At 38.1% G+C, this 23,765-nt stretch overlaps 1 protein-coding gene across 4 annotated transcripts in view; it reads left to right on the top strand.

Moving 5' to 3' along the window:
- Gfm2 (GTP dependent ribosome recycling factor mitochondrial 2) overlaps nucleotides 1-23,765 on the top strand; it is a 40,921-nt gene that overhangs the window by 16,391 nt on the left and 765 nt on the right. For all 4 annotated transcript variants that reach the window (XM_070031351.1, XM_070031354.1, XM_070031355.1 and 1 more), the window contains 13 exons: nucleotides 1,869-1,957; nucleotides 3,263-3,323; nucleotides 3,555-3,734; nucleotides 7,298-7,378; nucleotides 9,256-9,404; nucleotides 11,116-11,256; nucleotides 11,348-11,447; nucleotides 13,431-13,620; nucleotides 14,742-14,818; nucleotides 16,743-16,881; nucleotides 18,404-18,583; nucleotides 18,843-18,958; nucleotides 22,872-23,054. In XM_070031351.1, the coding sequence (XP_069887452.1) occupies nucleotides 1,869-1,957; nucleotides 3,263-3,323; nucleotides 3,555-3,734; nucleotides 7,298-7,378; nucleotides 9,256-9,404; nucleotides 11,116-11,256; nucleotides 11,348-11,447; nucleotides 13,431-13,620; nucleotides 14,742-14,818; nucleotides 16,743-16,881; nucleotides 18,404-18,583; nucleotides 18,843-18,958; nucleotides 22,872-23,054 (1,686 nt within the window). The remainder of the gene's footprint in view (nucleotides 1-1,868; nucleotides 1,958-3,262; nucleotides 3,324-3,554; nucleotides 3,735-7,297; nucleotides 7,379-9,255; nucleotides 9,405-11,115; nucleotides 11,257-11,347; nucleotides 11,448-13,430; nucleotides 13,621-14,741; nucleotides 14,819-16,742; nucleotides 16,882-18,403; nucleotides 18,584-18,842; nucleotides 18,959-22,871; nucleotides 23,055-23,765) is intronic.

The following is a 23,765-nucleotide window of genomic DNA, read 5'->3' as shown; positions in this document are numbered from 1 at the left end:
CAGATACCAAGCTTGAGTTCTAGTCTTGGACACGGTGAGCAGGGGAAAAGCCAATAAAAAGAGGAATTTTGTACTTAATAGGAATATTTTATAGTGTGCAATAATCAATTCCTGCCTTTTCTTCTGAAGGCAGACATTATTTATTAGGAAGGTAAGCAAACCTGCATTTTGTTCCCAAAGACACACTATCTGTTTTTAAAGCTGTTTAATAGACCTAGATCCTTGAAAAAATGGGCCAGAATAGAGGGAATCAGTGTCTTTTAAAACAACATGTAGGAACATGAGAGACCTGTGAAAAATTATCTCCCAACAACTCCTATGAAAGGTCTTGGGCTAGGAGTCACTTTCCTTATGTGCATGAGACCCAGGATTTGATACTAGCACTGCCAAAAAGAAGTGTGTAAGTATATGTATTTGTGTGTGAAGATTGTTAAATTTTGATAGTGGATTAATTATTAGTGCTCTCTTTTTAAGGGATAGTTAAATCCTCTTTTCCTACAACCAACATAGGCTCTATGTTGAATGTGGAATCCATTTTCTTTTAACCTTAAAATTACTAATTATATGTTTCTGTGTCTCTGTGTATATGCCAGTACCAGGGCTTGAACTCAAGGCCTTCTTTAAGACTTCTGTGCCCTCACTCTACTTTCTTGCTCACAGCAGGCATTCTACCACTTGAGTCATTCAGTCTCACAGACTTTTCTTCCTAGGCTAGCTTTTAATTCCAGTCTTCCAGGTCTCAGCCTCCTAAGTAGCCAGAATTACAGGCACAAGCCACCAGTGATCGGCCATGATATTATCTTAAGTAGTCCCCAAATTAGGACAAATTGATATAGTATAATGAACCAAGAAGGACACAGTATTACCTGTGTTCTATTCCTCCCAAAGATGTTTGGTCTATATGTAACCATGGGACAATAAGAGAAATCTAAGTGAAAAACCTTCTAGAAACAACAACAATAACAAAACTAACTATAACTTTCTGGAAATTGAAAAATGTCTTAAAGTACTATAAATGACTGGGGATGGTGGTCGTTGGTAAGAAGCTGGAGAAATCCTAAAGAGGCCAGAAAACTAAATGTGACTTATGCTCTTCAGCTGGGTCCCAGATCATAAAAGAAGGTTACAGAAAATATCACTGGGAAAAATTAGAGAGATTTGAACATGGACTACCGATATCAGATAAAAATATTGTGTCAAACATAAAGTTTTCTGAGTATGGTAATTACATTTATTTATTCAGGAAAAAGTCCTTGTTCATGTGTTAAAGTATGACAATATCTGCCACTGAGCGAAGAGCAAGGGAGAGGAGACAGAAGTGGTGGAGAACATGCAGATCACAGTGCAGGTCGGATGCCTGTGAAGGAAGTGCAAGGAAGCATTAGGTAGATTGAGTCTCTGTACCAAAGCTCCACGAAAGATTTGGCCAAGCTAGTGGGGAGTACTTGAGCCAAATTGGAATCATGTCAGAGAAATCATGTCCTAGAGGAACAGGTCTATACTTGTACCCGTGGTATGCTCAGTCCTTAGCCAGAACAGCTAAGAAGATGGACCTGGGCAGGTATGGTGGTAGATCCAGAGGGACAGCAGTTGGTACATCAGTCAGTTTCCCTGAAAATGGGGATTTGGGCAGCACATTCACACTGCCACCACATACACAATCCATGCATGTTGGTAGAGACAGTAAAGTAAATGTGGCCAAATATTAATATTCTAGAATCATTTACTCTCTTACCAGCTTCTCTACAGATTTGAAAATTTTCAAAATGAAGTCAGGGTACTAATAAATTATTGAATGCCCCACCTGACGATCCTCGACAATGAAATAAAACCTAACACTGAGGGTTTTCCCCCCTTCTTTGTTTTAGGCCCAAACTCTTACTGTATGGAGGCAAGCTGACAAACACAAAATACCTCGAATCTGTTTTTTAAACAAGATGGACAAAACTGGAGCAAGGTATATAGGATGTCTTTGGTTTATCAAAGTTAGCATATAATTTGATCTTTTCATGGATTACAATTGAGTTTAGGGGGCTAGATCATGTTTCTCAGATCCTGATAAAGTTTTATCTATCTTATTGATTTTATTGGTTATCTTTGGAACTCTAGAGGGATAGTACCTGGTATTGCTAATGTTTACTTATCCCTCATAATTCCTAGAGCTAGAGAGTAGTTTCCTGCACTTATCCCCTGATTTTCTCCAGCTACTGGGAACAGCTCAGTGAAAGGGAGAAAATCAAGAACACTAAGGATTCCAGGGAAAATGTGATAGGGAAAGATTCTGGTCTATGGAGAGAGAGGGAGAGGGAGATGAGGGAGGGAGAGAGAGAGAGAGAGAGAGAGAGAGAGAGAGAGAGAGAGAGAGAGAGAGAGAGAGAGAGAGAGAGAGAGAGAGAGAGAGAGAGAGAGAGAGAGAGCGAGAGAGAGCGAGAGAGAGCACCAGAGAGCGAGAGAGAGCACCAGAGAGCGTGCACTAAAATCACAGAACAAACTGTTATTCCTCTGGGACTGCATAGCTGTGTTCTTTGTGTTTATGTAACTCTCCACAGTAATTCAAAGCTGCTTGTTTATTTATTGAATGGATTCTTGTCTTGATTAATTCCAGCACAGCAGTCTCTAAAATGTGCTGGCCTCAATTCTGATCCTTCTGTTTGGAGTTTCCTTGGTAGGGTGATGTGCCTGTGCTGATGGGGAAGGAGATAGCTGAATAATAGGCTGGTTCTCAGGACATTGGGACCAAAATGATCTCCTTATGTAGCTACAAATTACCTGTGTGACAAAGATGATTATTGCATAGGTAACCATAGAAATGAGCCACATAGTATCATACCAGTGATGTATGTAGAGAATAGTCTGGCTCTTGGAAGAAATCTGGTAACCTTGTGTAATAGCAAATACAACTGTAGAAGAATCCTTGAGTAACATGTAAACTTGCTTTTGAATCTTTTTTCCCCATGTGATCTTAACTCATTTAGCCTTCATCTGTAAACTTAATCTCTAAACTCTTTTATGTAGGATTATAGTAGATTTTTAATTACTGTTAACAAGTTTATTCGAGGTGTTGTCCCATATAAAGCTGTTAAATGGTAAGCATTGAAAATAATAAGTTATTTTAGAGAACATTTTATTGTTACTATTAAGTTGTTACTATTAACAAAGGTTATGGGTACATGGCTTCTTGTCAATGTTACCCCTTCCCTCATTAGGGAATACTTTTAATCCTGCTTCAAATATTTTAAACTGATTATTTTGCTTTTTACAGTTTCCTCTATGCAGTTCAAAGTATCAGAGAGAAGTTAAAGGCAAAGCCTTTGCTTTTACAGGTAAATTCATTAATTAACATAAGTTCCTTAGGTTCCTCACTAATTTATTTTTTGTGACATATACATTTTTGAGGTAATCTCAAAACCTTTTTGGAAGAAGTTGGGCTATAAATAAAAATTGCTATAATGGCAATAGACATTTGGGAGGAAATGGTATGAGTAGAGTTTTGTCATCAGGGCAGTTCTAAGTGAGTGATGGTTTTTATCATGCTAATCTCACTCTGCTCATAGTTACCGATTGGTGAAGCCAAAACTTTCAAAGGAATTGTGGATGTAGTAAGTAAAGAAAAACTTCTTTGGAATCCTAATTCAGACGATGGAAAAGACTTTGAGAGAAAACCCCTCTTGGAAATGAGTGATCCTGAATTGCTGAAGAAGACACTCGAAGCAAGGAACAGCTTAATTGAACAAGTAAATTCTTGAGTTTAAAATTAAGTGTTCAGTAACTTTGAAAGAGCATTATTTATTGTAAAAATTTATATAAAATGACGTGGAATATTTAAGTCTAATGAATAAGCCAACACCAGTATATGCAGCTGTGTCACTATGTGTATGTGTGTGTGCTGGCACATGCACAGAAGCATGAGTACATACTTTTGTGTTGGTTGTTGAATTCAATGCCTTGAGAGTGCGAAGTATATGCTCTACCACTGAGCTAATACCTCCAGCTCTGACGTATTTTAGTATTTGTCTTTTTTTTAGCTTTTTATAAATTACTACAAATTATATCCCTAAAGAACTTAGTTTTGCATGTTGTGAGCTTAAAGTGGAATATACTGTTTGTATTTTATTACATTATTTCCTATTATGTAAGAGATTCATCCCTGTTACTATATGTAGTTAAAATTTAACCATATTCAGTTTCTATCCTGTATAATGTTTCAATATGTGATTTGAGCACAACTTACCATCTTCCCCTGTGGATGGACTTTAAGGTTTCTTTTGTTACAAATACTGTTGCTATGAACCTCTTTGTATCTCCCACTGCACATGTGCAACAGTTTCTTGAGGTTTGATTTGTATAATTGCTGGACCAAAGCAACTGACAAGATGGTCAGAGATCAAGCTGCTTTTATCTTTACCAGAGATTAAAGTATTTAGAAAAATTTTAAACCATATAGCTCTAGACTGTATCCTCAAAATTTTGACAGAAAATAGCAAGCTCATGTTTGTTCATATTTCTAATATTTGTATTCATTTATAGTACAAAGTAATACATACCTCAGACTCCCTAAATCTTACAATAGATAAAAGTATTTGAGTGTGATCCCTTTGATTTTTTTCACTTCTAACTTAAATTTGACCAAGTAATCTATCTATCTATCTATCTATCTATCTATCTATCTATCTATCTATCTATCTATCTATCTATCTGCTTGTTTTTTTCTGGCCCTAGGACTTGAACTCATGGCCTGGGCACTGTCCCTGAGCTTCTTTTTCTCAAGGCTAGTGCCCTACCACTTGAACCACAGCACCACTTCTGGTTCTTTGGTGGTTAAAGGGAGAAACAGTCTTCAAATGCTTAACTAAATTGTCACACCGCTAATGAAGTGGTAGAGCTGGAATCTTGATCTGCCTTAGCTCAGTTACAACCGCTGCCCACTTTGTAGTACTGCTACTCTAGGTTAGCAGAGCACAGAACAAAAAATAAAATAGACAGCATGACTGCATGTATAGTTGGTTTTTCTGTGGGTTTGTTTTGTGTGAACACATATTGTTTTAATACAAAAAAGATAGGACTATAAAGAAGGATCTTATAGTTCATTGAGGAGCCAACACATATTTGCATGTATTCTCGCATCTTCAGGGACATGATAATATATGATGACAAAAAATTTGTGATTATCAATCAATACCTAATTAACTATAAGGAGTATATAAGTATATATAAAATTTAGAGAGGGCTGGGAAGGTGGCTCAGTGGTAGAGTGCTTGCCTTGCATGCATGAGGCCCTGGGTTTGATTCCTCAGTACCACATAAGCAGAAAAAGCCAGAAGTGGCACTGTGGCTCAGTGGTAGGGTGCTAGTCTTGATCTAAAGAGTTGAGGGACAGCACTCAGGCCCAGAGTTCAGGCCCCACAACTGACCAAAAATAAATAATGAAATAAAATAAAATAAAATTTAGAGAATGAACCAAGCACCAGTGGCTCACACCTGTAATCCTAGCTACTCAGGAGGCTGAGATCTGAGGATCACGGTTCAAAGCCAGCAGGGGCAGGAAAGTCCATGAGACTCTTATCTCCAATAAACCACTAGAAAAGTGGAAGTGCTGCTGTGACTCAAGTGGTAGAGCACTTGCCTTGAGCTGAAGAGCGCAGGGACAGTGCCCAAGCCCAGAGTTCAAGCCTCACAACAGACAAAAAAAAGAAAATTTAGACAATGAGACCACCTCACATGCATTAATGTACCTACAATCAACCCCCCACCCCCCCAAAAAAAATGAGCATAGTGATGGCTCACAACTAATTCTATCTACTTGGGAATCTTGAGGTTGGGAGGATTGCAGTTCAAGACCAGCCTGGGAAAAAACAACTCTTGAGATCTTTCTCAATCCCTAAAGAGCTGGATGTAGTGGCACACATCTGTTATCTTTGCTAAGAGGGAAGCTTAAATAGGAGGATCATAGTCCAGGTAGGCTTAGGCATAAAGCAAGAGCCTACTTGGAAAATAACAAAATTTAAAAAGGCTGGGCATACGGTTCAAGTGAAAGAGTTCCTGCCTAGTGAACACAAGGTCCTGAGTTCACTATTGGTGAACTTCACTGTTGGTGAACTGGCACTATTGTTAGTGAGTATAGTTGTATCATTGCTATTGAAAAAACATGGAGGCTCTTCAGAAAATTGAAAATAGAATGACTATATAATCCCAAATTTTCATTCTGTATACATACTCCTAAGAATGAAAAACAGGGCCTTGAAAAAAATATTTGTACATCTGCATCCCTAGCAGTGTTACTCACAAGAGCCAAGTGTGGGAGCCAGCCAAGCGTCTGCTCATCAAGAGGTGAATAAAATATGTCATAAACACACAGTGGGATAGTATTCAGCACAGCGATATTGATGTGCTTAACATTGCTGAACTGTGTTTAAAAATGGTTACAATGGTCAATTTTGTCTTGGTTTTCATAGTGGAAAATATTATTAGGGACTAGAATCAACTTTGTATGTCTGAATAGAGTGGAAAATAGAATTGAAATTGGTTACTTAATCCTCACAACAGCCCTGAGAGACGGTTCTAATATTAACTGCATAGGGTATAATGTAGAAGGAGGTAATATAATTTGACTGAAAATGAACAGGTAGACAGTGGGGATTTGTTTCCAGCAGGCTGAGTCCAGATGGGATCGACCTCACAGATACTACTTTCCTGGACAATTAGGTATATTTCCGCTATAGTTTGAATATTTTGCTACCTTATACTGCTATCAACTTTTTAAACTGTTTTACTAATTTATTACCTGCTAGATTCTCCTGTTTCCTCAAGGTAGAAAAGAATTGAAATAATGTCAATATCCCTCCATGAAATGATTTCCCTTGGTGAAGAATTACAGTAAGATCAATTCTTTGACTGTTTTAGGAAATATGGTCAACTAGAATGTTAGAGGGATACCAGATGACTTTTTATTAACTAAAATCCCAAATTATCTAAGAGCAAACTATTGTGTTACTATTGGCTGCAAGTTGTATGTTTTCTTTCATTTCTTCTGAGCACTCTTGGTAGGGAAAGTGCTTTATTGAGATTCTACTCAAATTCTGGCTCTTTGAGTTTAGGAGTCTTATTAGTATTTCCTTAGTTTCTAATTTTCTTCTCTTCAAGAGAAAAACTATCTGAAAGCTATGAAGAGTTTGGGCGCCTGTATAATAAGATGCAAGCTATAGCTATCTTGAAATAATTAAATAATTCATATTGGTTGTATTTAAGAAAATTAATAATTGTGGAAGTACAGGGAAGAACTTAAAGCCTTTCTCTTTAGGTTGCAGATTTGGATGATGAATTTGCTGCTTTGGTTTTAGAAGAATTTAGTGAAAATTTTGATTTGCTACCAGCTGAAAAGGTAATTGTATTACTTAGTTGCTTTGACAAAATTTTATTTAGTTTTTTAACTATGTATATTATTAGGAAATACTAACTTAAAAAATTAGGTTAGTCATTACTCATGCAAGTATTAATGCCAATGATTTACTATTTTGAGATACACTTTACAAAATTAGAAATTGGATGTTTTTTATTTATATTGAGTTGTATTTTCACTCTTCAGTCCTTCTACATTCTGATTTTTCTAAGGATATTTAGGGAAATCATAGATACAAAGTTATACTTAAAAGTTACGGGTATGTCAACCTACTTCATGATCAATATTCTGTACCTGTTTTATATTTAATAGAAACTTGTTATAGTTTTTGTCTTCTTTTTTTTTTTTCAGTCGTGGGGCCTGAACTCTAGGCCTGGGTGGTGTCCCTCAGCTCTTCAGCTGTAGGCTAGTGCTCTACCACTTGAGCCTCAGCCCCACTTCGGCTTTTTCTGCTTATGTGGTGCTGAGGAATCTTACCGACTGCCTCATGCATACAAAGAAAGCACTCTACCACTAAGCCACCTTCCCAGCCCCAGTTTTTTGTCTTTTAACATTCATTAAAACTGCAAAGAGGAAATTGAGATACTCATAGTATTTGAGATTTCCTTGAGATTTCCTCAAGGAATCTGCCAGATACCTTTCCCTGTTTGTAGACAAATATATTGTTTATTTTCCTTTATGATTCTAAGAGTTAACAAGAAAGTTTCACTTTGGTAATCTAAAAAATATGGGACCAAGAGTGAGCCCAACAAGTTTACTTAGTTATCATTCACATAAAAAATATAAAACCAGGTATGGTAGCTCATTTCTATAATCCTAGCACTTGGGATATTCAGAAGGATTGTATGTTTGGAGCCAACTTGGGCTACATAGTGAGACCCTATCTCAAAACAGCCATTAAAAAAATGAAGGTAAGTCCAGCACTTTAATTCATGCATGTAATCCTTGCTCTTCAAAAGGCTGGAAGCTGAAGGATTGCATTTTGTGACCATCCCTGGTAGAAAAATTCACTAGACTCCATCTCCAAAATAACCAGCAAGAAACAAGGTTTGGGGTGTGGCTCAAGTAGTCAGCCAAAAAGCAAGCCAACTGAGCAAATTCAAGACCCTAAGTTCAAACCCTACTACTACAAAAATTAATTAATTAATTAAAGACACAAGAACCTACTTTTCAGCTACTTAAAATTAGAGGTACAAAAAAGTCTTTTTCTTTTTAATTATATGAAATCATTTAAAAAATTTTTGCTTAGAATTTGATGTGTAGTGTTTCCTGTTGTCCTCCAACATGAATTCTGTTTTTAGCATGCTTATAATCTAAAGTAAAACAGACATACTAGTTCTTTTTTGAAAGCTGGAAAAGCAGGTAGATTGCAAGAGCCTTGATTTTTGTGCTTTTTAAAAAATGTTTCCTACTTTAATTTTTTTGTTTTCCTTTGGATTTTGTTTAACATATTAGATCTAATTATTTTGAGAAAAGTAATTATAAAGTGGGTTTTTATTTCCAGTTCTTCTGTTAAACTGTGGATGAACCACAAAATTATCAATTCACTTACTCATATTCTTTTACTTGCTTATATCTTAAACTTTTCTAGTTTCTGGACAGTTAGTAATATTTTCACTGGGTAGATTGTAATACTTGTGGGGATTTTTACATTCTAATAAGCAAGAGACAGTTAATAAATATCTCACATGCCAGGTGTAGTAATTAGTGTTATAAAGAAAATGATGACTGTAAGATGATGTGGTAAGAAGGGTTGCTTTATAAGGGTGGCTTGGAAGGCCTGTCCTTGCAAGATTCTGGCAGAAAACAGTACACTCAACACAAAGTAGATACTTACTGTCTCCACTTTCTTAACTTAGCTGCAGGCTGCAATACACAGAGTGACTCTGGCCCAAACAGCAGTGCCCGTGCTTTGTGGAAGTGCCCTGAGAAACAAAGGTGTCCAGCCCTTGCTAGATGCCATCACTATGTACTTGCCTTCACCTGAAGAGCGGGAGTATGAATTTCTGTAAGTATGTTGTCATATAAGTAGAATTCCTGCAGTGGACTTTACTTAATGAAAAATAGTTACACTACCCATTAGGAATAACAGTGATGAAAAACAGTCTTTGAAAATGATATATTATGGACACAAAAGCCCTGAATTCAAACCCCAGTATCACCTCCACACCTCAAAAAAGAAAAAAAAAGAATGAACCTTGGAGACACAGAAATACAAGAGACAAAGGAGATAAAAGACACATCCAATTATAGTGAAAATAAAATAACTTCATTTCACCTTGCAATTATAGGAAAGGTCACTGTCTTATTTCTGTTGTCACTAACAGCTTTGTACTTAAATAATAGTTGTTGAATATATGAGCATTGTACAAAATAGAGAAGTGGTTTGTAATTGTTAACTAGGGCATTAATAACTTTTCATATCTCTAAGGTAGAAAGACATCATTGTGAAGCTATTATTCAGGCGTGGTAATGTTGGATTTAAATTCCAAGTTGCTTATGCTTCCATATATAAAATGCAGAGAAGAGGATCTATCATCTAGGGATCATGGATTTCTTTGAGACTAATGAAAACATGGTATTTCTTCAAAAAGATGTACCTATACACAAAATTTGACGATTTAAAGAAAATTCAAACTTTCTAAAACCTATCCATGAACACCAATTGAAAAACACCATTCTATAAGATTGTGATCTTTATAAACAAACTCAGATTCTTACTATAGATTTTTATGATTATGTATCTGGACAAGGCTAAAGGAAAGAGTGAAGGCACTCACCGGCAAGTAGCCATTTGGTCATCCTGTGTCTTGAGAAGTGGTATGGCATTCCCAGATAGTCTTTTTTTTTTGGCCTGTCATGGAGCTTGAACTCTTCAGCTCAAGACTAGCACTCTACCACTTGAGCCACAGTGCCACTTCTGGTTTTCTGGTGGTTTATTGTCGGTAAGAGTCTCATGGACTTTCCTGCTCAGGCTGGCTTTGAACCGAGATTCTCAGGTTTCAGCCTCCTTAGTAGCTAGGATTTATAGGTGTAAGCCACCGGCGCCTGGCGGAGATAGTCTTTTTGAAGAGGGAACTTTTAGCAATGAAGTTAGAGGTCATAATTTAAAGATAGTCTGTTCTTTTCACTTTTGAAGACTTAGTAGTAATATCTCCATTTAGTAATTTAGCCAATGGGGGAAGAGATATTTAGTGATGTAAATTAACAGACCTGGCTAGCTTTATTTAAAGGTATGACGGATCTTTGGAGGATGTGAGTTACATTTTCATAGTGATTCTGATGTGATCTGTATAGACATATAGGAAGTGTGTTTCCTAGGCCATGGTATAAGGGTGACTTTCTGTAATGTATCGTTATTTTATAGTCTGTGGTATAAGGGTGACTTTCTGGGGGGTCTAGTCGTGGGGCCTGAACTCTGGGCCTGGGCGCTGTCCCTCAGCTCTTCAGCTCAAGGCTAGTGTTCTACCTCTTGAACCACAGCGCCACTTCCGGCTTTTTTCTTTTTGCTTATGTGGTGCTGAGGAATCGAACCCAGGGCCTCAGGCATGTAAGGCAAGTGCTGTACCACTGAGCCACCTTCCCAGCCCCAAGGGTGACTTTCTGTAATGTAGCATTACTTTATAGCCCGTAGTATAAGGGTGACTTTCTGTAATGTATCATTATTTTATAGCCCGTGGTATAAGAGTGACTTTCTGTAATGTATCATTATTTTATAGCCCGTGGTATAAGGGTGACTTATGTGCACTGGCATTTAAAGTTCTCCATGACAGGCAGCGAGGACCACTGGTTTTTATACGCATTTACTCAGGCACATTGAAGCCCCAGCTGGCCATCCATAATGTTAATGGAAACTGCACGTAAGTAGAAAATTAGGTTATTTTCTAAACCTGCACTTATTTCTTCAAAAGCACTTTACTGGAAAAAAAGATCTATATTATGGTTTTGTAGAGAGAGAGTGAGTCGTCTACTCTTGCCATTTGCTGACCAACATGTAGAAATCCCTTCCCTCACTGCTGGCAACATTGCTTTGACTGTTGGGCTCAAACATGTAAGTAACTAAATGATCTCTATAATAAATGATAATAATTTAAATATTGCTCTTATGTAAGTACTTTATAATAGTAAAAGTCCACAAACAATGTAAATAGACATCATTAGAAGAATAGAAAATATTGTATATATACATTAGTATGTTTGAATGTTATTCATTGTTAGAAAAATAAATTACAACAGACCATAGCCAAGAGGGATTATATTCACATATAGTTCAAATCCAAGTAAATTATGGGGTTTTTTGATGCTGGGTTTTTTTTTCCCTGGTGGTGGTGGTGGTGGTGGTGGTGATGGTGATGGTGGTGGTGGTGGTGGTAGTGGTAGTGGTGTTGGTGTGTGTACATACACATGCTAGTCTAGAGGCTTGAACTCAGGGCCTGGGCTCTGACCCTGAGCCTTTGTGCTCAAAGGTAGCACTCTATAACTTGAGCTACAACTCCACTTGTTGTGGTTAATTTGAGATAATTTTCATCATCTTTACTACCTGGGCTGACTTTGAACTATTATCCTCACATCTCAGCCTCCTGTGTAGCTAGGATTACAGGCCTTGAGCCACCCGCATCTGACTTAAAGTATGTTTTTCATGGATACATATATAGGCTATAAGTTTACTTAAAATAGTTTCATTCTCATTGGGTTTTTTTCTCCTTATATGCTCTTTATAGATAATTTTACCATGTAATTGGTTAGGTAGTAATAGAAGATATTTGGCTGATGAAGCCTCCTTCAGGGGAAAAGTTTTGGTTTCTTTTTTTTTTTTTTTTTGGGGTCCAGTCATGGGCCCTGAACTCTGGGCCTCGGTGCTGTCCCTCAGCTCTTCAGCTCAAGGCTAGCGCTCTACCACTTGAGCCACAGCGCCACTTCCAGCTTTTTTCTTTTTGCTTATGAGGTGCTGAGGAATCGAACCCAGGGCCTCAGGCATGCAAGGCAAGCGCTCTACCACTGAGCCACCTTCCCAGCCCAAGTTTTGGTTTCTTTTGTTCAGTTTATAGATCAGAGCTTGCACATCATAAGGATTGCGTAGGTACTCCTAGAATGAATGGATGAAAACACTTGATGCTAAAACACTTAGTTTTAATGGGTTAAAACTAAGGACATTTCTTTTTTTATGATTAAATCAAGTGCAGTTCTCCTTTTTTTAAAAAAAATTTCACATTGAGTACACAGTGTTACTTTGAACATTTTCAACTCTTTGTGATTAAATGCAAGTTTCAGGGTTTTTTTGGTGAGAAATTTCCATATTGAAAATGTAGATACTGGACTTCTAATGTTGAACTATCTGTTCCTTGAAATACTGGAAGGATCTCCACAAGTTTGTGTGGAGTCTTGCTTAAGCAGGACTGTCTTTACAGAGAAGGGAACTAGCACAAAACTTTGTGATGTTGAATTAAAGTGAAATTATAGTTTTAAAGAAGAGCCAAATTCTGCATCGACGCTTTCGATTTCTGTATGGTCAAGTGTATTCTCATTGGGTAGTTTAGTCAGTTATTTTCTGTCAAATTATAATAAAAATCTTTTTGGTATTAAAACACTCCAAGTAGACTTTTATTTAATCTGTCTTGTTGTGACTGAAAATTTAGGCAGATACATTTGTTTTGCCAAATGAATTTTGAATGTGTGTATGTATGTTTCATTGTTAGAACATTTGTAGCAGTATTTCAGATAGAGTTCTTATTCTAATCAAATGAGCAAATATGCAAAGTTAAAATGAGCTTTATAAATCTATTCCTCTTAAGTTCTGATGAGAAGAAAGTATCATATTAAAATTTTGTTTTGATCTTGATTTACTAGAATTCTTCATATTTTAAGGATATTTTGTCATATTTGAAATGTCATATTTAAATGATTTAAATGTCATATAATATGATTAAAATTTTGAAGTCCGAAAAAGAGTCTTTTGCCCTGAGGTTCTTGGGGGGGGCAGAAGGTAAGTGCTCGCTGCAGCCTCTTGGGTTTGAGTTGTCTTGTTTGCTTGCAGACTGCTACTGGAGACACTATTGTCTCATCCAAGTCTAGCGCATTAGCTGCAGCTCGCCGAGCCAAAAAGGAGGGAGAAAAGAAGCACAGGCAAAACAGTGATGCCGACAGGCTTTTATTGGCTGGGGTAGAGATTCCAGAACCTGTTTTCTTCTGTACCATCGAACCCCCATCAGTGGCTAAGCAGCCAGGTATGAATAATCTTAGTGCTCTGATAATTTAGGTAAAATAGTTATAGTATACCTTCAAAAATATTTTTATGTGATTGAATTAAATTTCAATTGAATTTATTGGTAAGCATTTCTTATGGAAATCTAGTGTTTTACTTAAGAGATTCTTTGGATTTTATAACCTCCTTTATTTTATTTTTCTTTTATTTTTTTTTTATTGTGAAAATACTGTACAGAGGGGTTACAATTACATGGGCAAGATAATAAGTACATTTCTTATTAAACATTGTTGCTTCCTCCTTTGTTTTCCCTTCCCATCCCTTCCCATCCTCCCCTCGCCCCCCTTACCCTCTCCCCCTATTTTATCTTTCTTATATCTTGACCATTTTTTTCTCATTTTATATTCTTCCTTACTCTTATTCTTATGGTGCTATCTATGGGATTCCAAAGACTGGACTTTGCAGAATGTAATCATGTGATGTTACTGTCCTTTTTTGTTTTTGTTTTTGTCTGCCTGGGGTTTGAACTCTGGGCTTGGGTGCTGTCCCTGCACTCTTCAGGTCAAGGCGAATGCTCTACTGCTTGAGACACAGTGGCACTTCCATTTTCTAGTGGTTTATTGGAGATAAGAGTCTCACAGACTTTCCTGCCCGTGCTGGCTTTGAACTGTGATCCTCAGATCTCAGCCTCCTGAGTAGCTAGGATTATAAGCATGAGCCACTGGTGCTCAGCTGTTACTGGTCCCTTTTAAGGACCTTCAGTGGCTTCCTAATGCAAACTCAGACTTCTCACCATGGCCTTTAAGACCTTCCATGATGTCCTTGTCCCATGTCTCTCCTAATTTGATGCTACTCCTCATTCTATCTGGCTATTGGCCTTCTTGCTGCTTTTCTAAAAGCAGATTATTCTTTACACTGTATTCCCACTATCTGGAATTCTTTTTCCTGAGGTTTTTGCTTATTGGCTTATTGGAGGTACCTTTTAGGTCACTCGGTCTGTGGTCATCATGATTATGTTACTTTGTTTTAAAGTCTACAAAGCATTTACATCTGAAATTTTCTTCTTCAAAATGTGTTTATTTGTTTATCTCTTTTCACCATTACAGCATAGAAGTGATCTATAAAATGTTGTTTGTCCCCTAGATTTGGATCATGCATTGAAATGTCTTCAGCGTGAAGATCCCAGTTTAAAAGTGAAGCTAGATCCTGACTCAGGACAAGTATGCATGTTACTTCTTATCCCAAAAGCCTTTCTATGATAGTGTTTATGTGTATGTTCTATGCTTCTGAAAGAAAAGGTAATTTTGATTCATAATATAAATTTCTGACTAGCTAAAGCTAAATAATCAAATTCTTTTAGGACTTGAACACAGGGCCTTTATACCTTCCCTGTGCTTTTTCCGCTTAGGAAAAAGCTTCAGCCACTTCTGGTTTTTTGAGTGGTTTATTGGAGGTAAGAGTATTAGGGACTATCCTGCCTGGGCTGTCTTTGAGCAGCGATCCTCACATCTCAGCCTCCTGAGTAGCTAGGATTACAGGTGTGAGCCACCAGCTCCCCAACACTTTTGACTTTCTGTAAAACTGCCTTTTATGAAAGTTTGAAATAAGCTTAAACTCTTAAGCCTTGAGTCTTAGGCACTAAGGCTTATAAAGGCATCATTTCAGAGAGAGATCTGGAAAAGTGCTTTTCTGACAAAAGCACAGCTCACTAAAATGGAGAAGGGATGGATTTCAGTCTAACAACGCAGGAGGAAAGTGGGTTCTAAAGTAGGTATAAAACAATGATAAGGGCTTGGAAGGTGGCTCAGTGGTAAAGTGCTTTCCTTGCATGCATGAGGCCCTGGGTTTGATTCCTCAGCACCACATAAGCAGAAAAAGCCAGAAGTTGTGCTGTGGCTCAAGTGGTAGGGTGCTAGCCTTAAGCTGAAGTGCTGAGGGACAGTGTCCAGGCCCAGAGTTCAGACCCCCACAACCAGCAAAAAAAAAGATAAAATGTAGTGAACATCAGATATTCATGATTCTTCAAAAAAAAAAAAAAAAAAGACCTTAAAATACATACTACGTCTCTGTGGGAATGCAAAGTAGATTTTCAGAAGTAAATTTTTTTAAAATAGTATTTTTGTTTTGATTAGGATGGCTATACTTTTTTTTTTTTTTGCAGTACTTGCATCTAAACTCAGGGGCCTCACACTTGTTAAGCAGATGCTCTACCACTTGAGCCATGTTCCAGTCCTTCTGCTCTTTTTAAGCGACCTAGGATGAGCCACCATGCTTTGCAACAATGCAATTTAAGAGTTAAAAAAATTAAGAACAAAAAATAAGAGAACACAAAGTATAGAGTTAGTACCTGTATTTTCTTTTTTGTTTTATCTTACCTGTATTGGAGTTAGAACTTGAGACTTCATACTTGCTAGGCAAGTATGAACCTTTGCCCTCTCTACTTCTCTGGAGGTCAGAGTTGATATGTTGTTTTCCAAAGACCACATCTTAAATCATGTTGTTAGATTATCTGGTGAACAAAGGCACTAGGCAAAGACACTTCAATCAGAGAAGACATTCTAGGGACCTGAGGTCACCTCCTAGTAGCCAAGAGCAAAGGCCAGTTCTCTGTGGGCACATTACAGAGATAGTGGCAAGATAGAACAAATATGAATACCTTGCACTGTGTTCTTTCTCATACAGAGAGGGGGTGGGCAAATGAAATTAATGAAAATTCACTTAAATATATCACTAGGCATAGTGGTTCAAACCTTGTAATCTCAGCTACTTGGGAAGATCGTGGTTCAAAGCTGGCTTTAGCAAGAAAAAAACAAAAAGTAAAAACCAGAGAGACCCTATCTCAATAAGCCAGATATGGTGCTGCGTGCTAATGCTAGCACTACCAGAGGCATAGATAGAAGAGGAGAGGATGGTAGTCCCCAGGTAAAAAACAAACAAAAATGAGTCCTAATATTTAAAAAAAAAAAAAAGGCTAAGAGTATGGCTTAAATGGTAGAGTGCCTGCCTACAAAGACAAAAGACCTTAAATTCAAACCCAGAACTGATTTTAAAAAAGAAAAATCTCCTTAAATATATGTTAACACCTTTTGTTTATATAACAAATGCCTTTTTTCTTCAGTATTTATTTTCTTCCTCTACAACCAGACCATCCTGTGTGGCATGGGGGAGTTACACGTTGAGATAATACACGACCGGATCAAGAGAGAATATGGCCTGGAGACCTATCTGGGGCCTCTCCAGGTGGCATACCGAGAGACCATCCTAAACTCAGTTCATGCCACAGGTAACATAGAACCAGTATGACTTGAATGACTTCAAGAACTTAGTTACATGCTCATAGATTTTAAAATCATGAACAAGGAGTCCATGGAACCTTATGCCATATGAAAGAAAGAATACAAGGATTCAGGAACAGGTTTTAAGAGGCCCCTCGTTCAAATCTGGTGCATTAACTCAGTGAAGTACAATAATTTGAGACCTCTGGGCAAGGGGGAGGTACATGAATTCATGAATCTTACAATGATAGATAAGAACTGGAAGAAGATGAAGGGTTCTTCATAATAGAATGCCAAGCCCTACTACAGGGGTTGAGGAAGACAGTAGTTGGAAAATAGCCTGAATGTCCCATAGGCACACGGAACAACAGAGCAAGTTACAGAATACATAGAATAACAAATTTAAAACAAAGCAGATGCAAGCTATTATTTAGAGATATATGCAGATATGATGTAACTAAGAAAAATAATGTGATGACATAGGATAAAACTGTAGTTGTTTAAGGCTACTTAGTACTGGCAATCTCTTTAGTAGTTTTAGAAACCATGAATATTCATTTAATTTTAGTGTTTGCATACATTCCTTAATAAAAGTATTTCATGATATAAAAATGAGCTCAAAAGGAATTTTTAGAGAATTGTAGACTATAATCCATTAATAGTGTTTTGTTTTTTATTTTTATTTTTTTGTCAGTCCTGGGCTTGAACTCAGGGCTGGGGCACTGTCCCTGAAACTCTTTGTGTTCAAGGCTAGTGCTCAGCCACTTAAGCCAACAGCACCATTTTTGGCTTTTTTGAGTAGTTTTTTGGAGATAAGAGTCTAATGGAGACTTTACTGTCCTAGCTAGCTTTGAACTGTGATCCTCAGATCTTAGCCTCCTGAGTAGCAAGGATTACAGACATGAGCCACCAGCACCTGGCTGCATTAATAGCTTTGAATCTAACCATGAATTACTGTGTTCCATGGTCACATACATAAATATAGCAGAGTTTTGTCTTAGTAAAGTATCAGAGATTGATAGCAGTTACTGGTTATTAACAAGTAAGAAGTACTGTTTTTAGTCTTTCACACACATTTTACTAGTTTTTGAAAAGGAGATAAATAGGAACTTATACCGAATGCTAAAAAACATATGCAATTTAATAATTTGTGAAGTGGCAAGCGTTTTTTAAAGACCTCAGTTTTCATGAGCTAGCCTTTTGCACTGTGAATGTTTCACCCTTTCAGTGTTACTTTTTAATAAAATGTTTATAATTAAAAGAATTTTCAATCACAAAAGACATTTTGCCAAGTTTTAAGGTATAATCTTCACATCACCTACCTCAACACCTTATGACAAAAACAATAAGTGACTCAGAGCAGGTTTTTAACACTGATAAACATGGAAGGAGATGCTTTGTGCTTGTACTTAGCATCATTATTAATATTCTACTTCATCCTCTATAAGACATTGCTTCTATTAATTATTTCCACACTTTGACTCCTTTCCAGAACAATGTTCTGAGCTACCATAATCAATTTGTTTTCAGATACCTTAGATAGAACTTTAGGAGACAAACGACATCTTGTTGCTGTAGAACTGGAGGCAAGGCCAACAGAAGCTCCATCTGTGGAGCCAGTAATTGAGTATGCTGGAAGTATCAGTGAAGACCTTCTGAAGGCCTCCCAGGAGGCTATTGAAAGTGGAATCCACAGCGCATGCCTTCAAGGTAAGGTCCTCAAATAAGAGTAAGCATTGTTTCCCACTTGAGCATTTGCTCTTTCTCTTTTGTTTGTGTGTGTGTGGTAGGGATTGGACCCAGGATCTCTTGCATGCAATGTGTTTACTACTCAACCATACTCTCAGCCACCTAATCATACCATGTGTTACAGATTATCTCCATTTCTCCTATTCTTTTGTACTTCTCTTACTCCTCACTACATATTGAATCCCAATAGAGTGGGGCGCTTTTTTTTCCCCTTGCACAGGACCATTGCTTGGATCACCAGTTCAAGATGTGGCAGTTACTTTGTATTCACTGACAGTTCATCCTGGAACCTCCACAACTATGATTTCTGCCTGTGTCTCAAGATGTGTACAGAAGGTATAAACCCAGTCTTTTGCTTTAAGGCCACTGTGCTGTGTGCATAGCACCACTGAGCTCCCAGGCAGCTGTACTCACAGAGCCTTGTGTCCCTGCTTCCTCGGTCTAAAGCCAGCCAGAGTGCTTGTCATGCAGGAGCTTTTCCTTCTTAATCATTAGGTTTTGGTTCGGAAGAGGATTTTAGAAATTATTGGTCACATCCATTACTGTTAAAGTGGCATCCATGTTCTCATTCCAGGTGCAGCCATTAAAGGCAAGCCAGATGTATTTGAGTAACACATCTGAAGTTAGCCTGGCCCTCAGCTATAATCTAGGGGATATTAAAGATATGTTGGCTCCAGTTTTAGAGTTCATGTTTATTCAGATAAGATTGCTGTCATTAAGAAACCAGGTAAGAGCCACCGAATAACAGGTTCAGGACACTTTCCCTCTCAAAAGTATCAATCGTGATCACCTCAAGAAATGTCCTTGAATGTTCATGGACCCTCAGCTTCCTGCCTCAGAGATTCAGCAGACCTGGATCGGCTCCCAGGAGTGCTGAGAGCTACATCCTGATCCTGTGCATTATTGTCAGCACTGGAATACCCCAGATTTTGGATGCTTGACTTTACATGATAATACTTGCTTTTTATTATTGTCTGCTTATGCTTGAACTGCTTTTGAGAGCTGAGTTGTATTTGAATCCATAAGCACCCTTCTTTGAACTTAATGTATCTTCCATGAGTTCAAATCCATACTTTGATTTTATTGAACCCAGGGCCTAATGAATGCTGAGCATTTACTCAATTTCAGGACTAAACCTCAACCCCTAAATTCATACTCTTTCTCATTTTTATTAGTGCATATTATACAATTTGAGTTTTTGTGACATCACCATATATGCATCTAATATATTTTGATCATATTCATCCCTCATTACTACTCTTCCTTATCCCTCTTCCCCACCCCAAACTCACAATTCCTTACAAGCTTTGTTTTTTAAAGTAAAAAAAACTTATGCTTTGAGAAAATTATTTAAATTTGTTCACCTAAAACTAGACTTAGACATATCACAGATAGTCATAATTATATTATTGAGAATATTCAATTTATAGAATTTTAGGAAGTGAAGCTGTGGCTCAAAGTGGTAGAATACTAGTCTTGATCTAAAGAGCTCAGGGACAGCACCCAGGCCCTGAGTTCAAGCCTTATAACCCACAAAAAACAAAAGAATTTTAAAGTAAAGATCTGCACCAGTGGCTCACACCTGCCCCTGCTCAGGAGGCTAAAAAGCTAGAGGTGGAGGTGTGGCTGAAGTGATAGAACACCAGCCTTGAATGGAAAAAGCCACGCAAGAGGGAAAGGGCCCGAGTTCAAGCCCTAGTCAGAGAGAGAGAGAGGGCGGGGGGGGGGGGGAGGGAGAAGAGAGAATTAATTTTAAATTGTTTTTAAATATTGGAATAATAGTCGTCAAAAAGTTAATAGTTCTAAATTAATCCCAAACCCCATATATTAACTCAAAACTATAAATACTGCCTTTTTAATGTTTGTAAGCCAGGCACTGATAGCTTACTCCTATAAGCTTAGTTAGGATTATACCTAGGAGGCTGAGAACTGAGGATTGCAGCACAAAGCTAGGCCAGGCAGGAAAGCCTGTGGGACTCCCATTAACCAGAGTGGGAAATGGAGCTGTGGCTCAAATAATAGAACAGTAGCCTTGAACAATAAAAGCTCAGGGGCAGTTCCCAGGCCCTGAGTTCAAGCTCCAGGATGGGCACGAACACACACACACACACACACACACACACACACACACACACACACACACACACACACACACACACACACACACACACACACACACACACACACACACACACACACACACACACACACACACACACACACACACACACACACACACACACACACACACACACGTTCGTAACTTGGTTAATTAGCTTTTTAGTAAGATCACATTAGAAGACAGGAAATTTCCAGGCTTATGCCTGTAATCCTAGCTACTCTGGAGGCTGAGATGTGAGAATAGCAGTTGAAACCCAGCCTTGGCAGGAAAGATTGTGAGACTATTATATCTAATTAATTACCAAAAAGATGAAGTAGAATCTTGGCTCAAGTGGTAGAGAGCACTAGCCTTGAGCATAAAAGCTCAGGGAAGGTGCCCAAGCCCTGAGTGCAAGTCCTAGGAAAGATGAAAACATGAAATAGCTGTGTGGGAGCTTACATTTAGATGGGGACTTGGGAAGGGTTGTCTTGTTTTTCATAGTGCTGGGTGTTAAATTCAAGAGCCTTGTACTTGGTAAGCAAGAACTCTTCCACTTGAGCCATTCCCTAGTCCTTCTGCCTTTTAGTTTGGTTTTCAGATGGGGTCTCACACTTTTGCCTGGGTCAGCTTTGGACTGTAATGCTCCTACCTCTGTCTCCTGAGTAATGGGAATTACAGGCATGCAACCACGACTTGACCTAAATGGAATACTCTTAATGGAAGTTCTCTCACTTTGTTATTTTGATATAATATGTTGTTCTTATAGCTCACTGGACATGAGAATTCCCTCCTTAGTAGGATTTTATTAATCTTGACCTAAAGGAATTTGTGATTTGGTAAGGGAATGGAATCAAATATAACCAAAGTATTATAATCAGTGGAGTGCCATAAACATGGAGAAGCAGAGCATTAGGGGTTGTTGAAAAGGAATTAACCATCTGAGCTGGGATTTGGGAGGATTTGAACATAAGAGGGCATGGCAGGCTCATTATAGTATCGGATGATAATCGGGAATAGTAAAAATAGTGTTGGAAAAGTAAAGTGGGGTCTCTGTAGAAAAAGTTTCAAATACTACAGTTAAGGAGTTTGAATTTGTACTGAAAATAGTAGAGAACAAAGTTTTTCAAAATGAAAATATAGAGTTTAGGGGTGATTGGAGTAGGAAGACACAACATAAGACAAGAAGCAGACTGTGTCTAACTTAGGACAGCAGCAATAGAAATGGGAATCTTTACTCAAACAAGGAAGCCAAAGACTGCCAAAACCATCACCAGAAATAAAAAGGCAAGGAAATGTTTGGAAAACAAAACGGTGATCTCAGTGTAGGGCACACTGGGGAGCTATGGGGTGTTCAGACCCTACCCTGCAACAGACCTGTGGAGAATAAGACTGGGACACTCAGAGACCATGGTTGGAGGAGTATTGTTGGGGAAGCCACGTGGAAAGTGTCTCGAAGCTCTGCAGTCAGGCAGTATTTTTAAGGAAAAGATGAAGAGGAAAAGAATCTATTGGTTCTCAGTCCTCCTACCTCCAACTCTTAAGAAATTATTCCAATCCCTTCCCTGTTGAATTTTTTTTAATCCTTCAAGTTTTGTGCTGGTACTGGGCCTGGGTGCTGTCCCTGAGCTTTTGTGCTAAGAGCGAGCTCTACTTCCAGCTTTTTTGGTGCTTAATTGGAGACAGAGTCTCTGGACTTCCCTGCCCCAAATGGCTTTGAACTGTGATCCTCAGATCTCAGCCTCCTGAGTAGCTAGGATTATAGGCAGGACTGGCAGCTGGCTGTTCTTTTGTTTATGTGAATGTTTTCTTGGCCTTTGAAGTCAAATGTTATGCAAGAAAAGGTTATTTCAAATAGAAAATATGCTTCTACTGTATTGGGTTGAATATTTTTGGTGTCTTTTTAAGCTCTCCTGCATTTGCCTCCTTGGTTACCCTCTTGGATGTATGGCTAGTAAGTGTAATAATAATCAAGTATGATCTCAAAGGAGAGAGTAAAGGCAAAGCCCTAGGCTGGAGTGTTTCAGTTTTTCTAAATCTTAGTTTAATTGAAATCTTATGATCTAATTATTTTATTTAATTGGAATTTGATTTCCAATTTATGAAAGAGAGGCTAGCCGTTTTTTTAACCGTATTTCTTCATCTGCTTAGGCTCTAAAGAAAGCTGACAAGCAAGTATTAGAACCTCTGATGAATCTGGAAGTTACAGTGACCAGAGATCACCTCAGCCCTGTCCTGGCAGACCTGGCACAAAGAAGAGGCAACATTCAGGAAATCCAGACTCGCCAGGACAACAGAGTTGTTATTGGATTTGTTCCCTTAGCAGAAATTATGGTAGGTACTTTGCAGTTGAAATGTATGTGTTCTTTTTGTTCTAACAAACGTCTATTTGAAGAGGACAATTTCTTTTTAAAATTATACTTTGTACAACTACTTAGTAGTACAATTCCATAAGTCAATAGTAGCTGTACAATTTCATAAGTCAGGTTTTGAGCCTATGCTTCCTGATCAGTATCACCCCTTCCTTCATTCTCCTCTAGATGCTCCTCCCATCCTTAGCCTCAAGTTATGTAGCTCAGTTTTTTACACAATGTACATTGAATGCACTGACTTCATTTGCTCACCCTTCCTCCCTCCATTCCTGTGCACTCCCTTTTGTCCTCTCCCAACAAAACATGTTTCTACTTCCTGATACTCGTTTTGATAAATAGCCCATTAGTTGTTCAGAGGAGTAATGCCTGTGGAGTCCTCCGCTAAGAATACCACATTCTTCTTTTGAATATAAGGAAGTAAGCATATCAAGTACAAGTAAGTGGCCTCTAACACCTGAAGGCCATGGTGCTTTGATTTAGAGAATACATGTTAAGTTTCAACCACCAGGAATGGAGAGGACTTCACATTGAAACTAGGGAATGCAGGAAATGCAGCACTTCAGAGGTTTTTCCAGGCCAAGGGCCACAAGCTTGAGACTGTACAAAAATGCAGCATCAATATGCATGACCATATTTCCCTTCTCTATCTCTTCTGCCTTGGTTTTGAGATCAG

This window comes from Dipodomys merriami, unplaced genomic scaffold, assembly GCF_024711535.1.
Source record: "Dipodomys merriami isolate MVZ:Mamm:240054 unplaced genomic scaffold, mDipMer1.0.p SCAF_20, whole genome shotgun sequence".
NCBI lineage: Eukaryota > Metazoa > Chordata > Mammalia > Rodentia > Heteromyidae > Dipodomys > Dipodomys merriami.
Note: the sequence above shows the minus strand (reverse complement) of the source record. Positions and strands in the feature narration are given on the sequence as shown.